The following is a 5,015-nucleotide window of genomic DNA, read 5'->3' as shown; positions in this document are numbered from 1 at the left end:
TTAACAATAAATATCACACACAAACCTTTGATACAACCATGTGTCTAATAGTATTTGAACTACGACTTCGCGATCATTGGGTTATCTCTTGATATCACGGACAAAGTACATACAACAGTTGTACACGGATATGTCTAACCTAGTTAAACTTATAAACAACACCAATGACTACTAATAACTTTAATCGATTATGAACATTCGTGCACATAATCGCGCTATATATCCACAAGTAAATAATCATCAATAGAAATTCTTATCAACGCAAAGGCGCTCCTAAAGAAATTATGGGTCATCATAAAACCTATAGTTATTCATCTTAGATGCTAGCTAATTAATAACATAAATCAAGGATGATCATGAAAAAGAATTACAATTAATTAATCAATATACAAATCTGATTAATTATGTATGGTATAATTAGAACCTGTTCTCACATATTCCTACACAAAACTTTAGCTAAATAATCATTATTAATGCTACAATTATTACAAATATACCCGGTTTTTATGCACACAGATGGACAACTTTAACTCAAGAAGAACATTGGCCAAAACTGCATCATTTTGGTGTAGCTGGCCCAGCATTTTTATAAAGATTCATATCTTTTTTTCTACTAGATATTTATAATTTATTGCCTAGAATTAATTCCTTTGATGATCGCTACCGGCCCCATGAACAAATTCGATCTTTCTGGTTTAATTTCGCGTTTATCTGAAAGTTCCTCCAAAAGATGGTGTCCAGAAATCTACTGGAGTTTCGTTTGTCACCGGAAATGTGCTTGATATCGGTACTAAACATAGTCCTCGAGTTCTTAGATCTTGTCTTGATCCATCCAATGGTTTATCTAAAATCTGCATCAACCCCATGTCACAAGTTTGATTATTTGATCATTACAAGAACAAATTAGAACACTAATGACTAATAGTATAAGATTTTGATAAATATATCTATGTGCGCTTTTATTTAAGTTCTTGTACTTCTAGGCGATAGCGAATTGTCTAGAAATACAAGAACTCTCAAAAAACGCTTAAATAATCAACACATGTCATAAGTTTGAGTATTTAATCATTACAAGAACAAATTAGAGCACTAGCTAATGGATTGATTATTTTCTTTAATCACTAGATGGTTTAAGATTCATATATAAGTATTTCTATGTGTGTGTGTTTTTTTATAATGTTCTTGTACTTCTAAACACTTAGCAAACTCGACAATAGCGAACTGCCTAGAAGTACAATAACTTTTAAAAAAGGCTTAAAAGTGCTTAGCTGAATCGTAAACCACCGAATAATCCAAATTTTTTTGGATCAATTAGTTTATAGGCACCTGTTTTTGTTGTTGCACGATTGCCGCATTGTTCATGTATGGGGTGCTTAGAACCTGAAGAAATAATTAAGATTAATGCTAGGTTATTTATAAGCATTTATTATTTTTTGAACCAATTTTTAACTAATCATACTTACATTAACTTGTTCATGGAGAAATTTAATGTATACGATAGCCTCAGACAACACGGATGCTGTATCGGTCTGAAAATAAAAACCCAAAGGTGGCTTTAGTTTCAAGATTAATCATCAAAAGGCGAAGAAAAAGACGACGAAGAAATATATGAAGATATAGATATTGATCATGCATACTTTTCCAAAAGGGGAAACTAATTGTTGGAGTGCAGTGATTCTGTCCCCCATCTTTTCTTTTCTAGCCTGATCAAACCAAATTAACACAAAAGAAGCATTTAACTTTAATTTTGTTCTCAAGATTCATAAAGAGTAAAACAAGATTAATATTTGTACCTTTAAAGGTGGCATTAATGGTGGGTTCTCATTTCTTGGTCTTTTGGTTGATGGTGATTTGGTGTTGCTTCTTTTCACCATTTCAGATATGGGATTCTTGTTATATTTGCAAATAATCAACAAAAGTAACATAAAATATAAGCCTTTTGGTGTAATTTATTAGGGTTTGATCATTGCTAATTTCTATATAAGTATGCATACCTTTGGTTTATCTTCCATGGTTGATGAAGGTGATTGCATTTGCAATGGAAAAAAGCTTGGTCTAATATCATTCATGGAGGCGGTGGATGCATTCCAAAACCGTGCGTTGTTGGAAAAGTGCAGTTGTGTGTTCAGCTGCACTTTTGATGGTGAATTCGTTGAGAATTCTTGTTGTGGTAGCGGAGCAGGAGGATACTCTCCTCCCTCGCCGCCACAACCACCACCAGATATGGTCATGGCACCATAGCTGGATGGATAGGAATAACTCATTCCTTGGTTTTGGTTATGATCATAACCAGAATCTTGTTGTAGACTCGTGTTGCTATGATCCGAACCGAATAAACTTTGTATTATTGTAGAATTACTTCCATAGGAATGATCCATATGTTGGAAGCCTGGATTTAACCTGCTTTCATCGTTGTAGCGTGTGTGTTCATGTTCGTTTATTTGCTTGAACTCGGTAGGTGATTCGGAATACATTTTATGTGATTTCCATTGGTTTTCTTGAAAATTGCTTGTGTTTGAGCTCAAACCATGATCTTCTTGAATTAGGGTGTGGTAACCACTTTGATGATCATCATTTCTTTGATCTCCACGGCTGGTTTTGTATCAAAAAGTTAAATACTTTTTTAGCAACCAAAAGAATCAAAATAAACAAATTTAGGGTTTTGTAAAGAAAACAAGAATATGTTCTATTATAGTACTTACTATAAAGTTTGATTCCAATCCAAAGGCTGTGATATTGGCTGTGATGAAAGACCTAGTTCCATCATATGTAAGTTCGGGTTGCCGTCCAGCAACCCTGCGCCACCACGTTCGCCGCCGCCACTACAGGCGTCGGTTGTGGTGGTGCTATCTGTGGTTTCTTGGAAAAGATTCATGGAGGTGATAGAGACTGAATTCAGACAAGGTCTTGTTCTTGAATCCCACCAGCTATCTGCCATCTTTTGAAATGGGTCAAATTAGTTTCTTGATGTTCAAGGTACCTCAGATTTCTTGTTTAGTAAAAGTTGTAAAAATGAAATCAATATTGGAATGGTTTGTGTTAGTATTTATATGAAACTGAAAACTGGAATTTAGAGTGTAGGTAGGGTGAACAGAAGAAATGCCAAATTAGTTGACTTTTTTATTGTCTATATATTGAAATTATTATTTTCTTCCTAGAAAACAAAACAAAGTAAAGATTACATTCTTCATGGAATAAATATATTTAACTAAATTTCACTGTACTTTAAAGTCTTTACTATGTATCCCTAAGAAAAAATAACTTTTCACTTTAGTCTAGCCCTTGAATTTACAGTTTATATCACTAACAGACAAAATATATGCTATGTTAAACAACTACTTTAAAAGGTCAAGTTTATTTCAAGCTAAAAATAGGGTTTTGTGATCCAAATATTATATATTTTGAAATCATCACAAATTGTTTGTAATCTTTTTCTACAATTAATTGATGAGTAACCGGATATGGGACATATAGAGATTATAAAAAACCCTTGTGCTCGTTAAAAAACTAAGTCACGGAGTTATCTTGTCGTCTTTTACTGTTTGATCAGTGTGTTCGTGCATTTTGGAATATTTGTTGAAGCATATGGATTATCTCATAAATATGTCCCCTTCAATTGCACTAAGATGGACTCTCCACGGGCGCCCCATTGTATGGTCTCGTTTGTGGGTGCTTTTGATGTCCGTGGCTATAGCAAGCGGTTTAGGGTTGTTTTATATTTAAAAAAAAAAATATTTTTTATGTAAAAGTTGGTGATGTGAAAATTGTAAGAATGTTTGTTGAATGGAATTGGTGGTTGGATGACTTGGATCAATAAAAGCAAAATGAATATTATAGTATTATAAAATATTTATTAATTGCTTAAAACATATTTAAGCAAGGCATTCTATCTTGAGACGTATTATTATACTTGTATTTTGTTATAGCGTAATTACTTTATGAAACCACACAATTTTTTCTCTTCACTTCGTACGGTTTCGGTTTATACGTTAAACAATACTTATACGTTATCTCACCTATATATTATATATATATATATATATATGTGTGTGTATGAGTTGTTTATTTGTTTCTTTTGGGTGAGAACATAAAGCTTAACAGTGCCTTATACTCTTGAATTTAATTTAAATATAATTAAGTACAACTTTATTTTTATTTATGAACAAATAAGTATATTATAAATATTGTCTTTTATCAATTCGTTTTATAATCATTTAGACCAAATAATATATTTTCTAGGGCTGCACTTTATGTATTTCTTAATTAATATTAGTTTAGGCATGTATTATATATGGCACTGTTGAGTAAGACAAAAGGTTCCAACTCATTTAAACACTAGCTCTGCCCTTTCGTTTTCTTTACATATCAATATCTTATAATAGATTTGTATGATTGTATCATTTAAAATGTTTAAATTACTATTTATTGTGGGTTGGATCAAATACAAATAGGATTAGCGGATAAGGCGTATTAATTAAAAAAACAAGAAAACACACCATGATAAAATTGTAAATAATTGGCCCAGCAATTAAAGCTTGCAAATCAGACCGGTTGGTTAATTGTGAATTGGACTGAATAAATTACATCGTTGCATTCTTTGAACCGTGCAAATTGAAGGAAATTGAAGCTTGCGAATCAAACATGAACAAAGATAATTACTCTATTTATACATGATAAATTATCATTGTTAATTACGCTAGTTAAACGAGATAATTACTCTACATATAAAACTACTATAATTACAAAGTATAATTACTTGTATAAATTGTGGAATTATAATTATTATACATATAATGGGTAAGTTTATATTTAGAACCCATTTTAATTGAGAAAACTTCTGAAAACCCCACACAATATAATACATATTATTATAATCACGTAAAACAACAAGAAAACAAAAAAAACAAATAGTTTACCTAGGAGTTATGTTATGTGAAACATTTTGAATTTTGCATATGTACCGATTGAACATAATATAAGCTTGAAACATTTATGTAACATAATTTTTTTTGCGC

The 5,015-nt window shown here is 31.6% G+C and overlaps 1 protein-coding gene across 1 annotated transcript; it reads right to left on the bottom strand.

The window, feature by feature from the left end:
• Nucleotides 1-351: 351 nt before the first annotated feature.
• LOC143635839 (uncharacterized) lies at nt 352-3,177 on the bottom strand. The gene is made up of 7 exons (XM_077103574.1): nt 2,703-3,177; nt 1,995-2,592; nt 1,794-1,889; nt 1,638-1,703; nt 1,464-1,529; nt 1,327-1,380; nt 352-851 (listed from the first exon to the last, which is right to left on the bottom strand). Exons 1-7 carry the CDS (start codon nt 2,936-2,938, stop codon nt 708-710), a joined length of 1,260 nt encoding a protein of 419 aa, XP_076959689.1. The 5' UTR covers nt 2,939-3,177; the 3' UTR covers nt 352-707.
• Nucleotides 3,178-5,015: the final 1,838 nt, after the last annotated feature.

The sequence above is a fragment of the Bidens hawaiensis genome, unplaced genomic scaffold (assembly GCF_021521415.1).
Source record: "Bidens hawaiensis isolate Kalapana, Puna unplaced genomic scaffold, B.hawaiensis_p1.1 tig00007737_1, whole genome shotgun sequence".
In the NCBI taxonomy this organism is placed as follows: domain Eukaryota; kingdom Viridiplantae; phylum Streptophyta; class Magnoliopsida; order Asterales; family Asteraceae; genus Bidens; species Bidens hawaiensis.
Note: the sequence above shows the minus strand (reverse complement) of the source record. Positions and strands in the feature narration are given on the sequence as shown.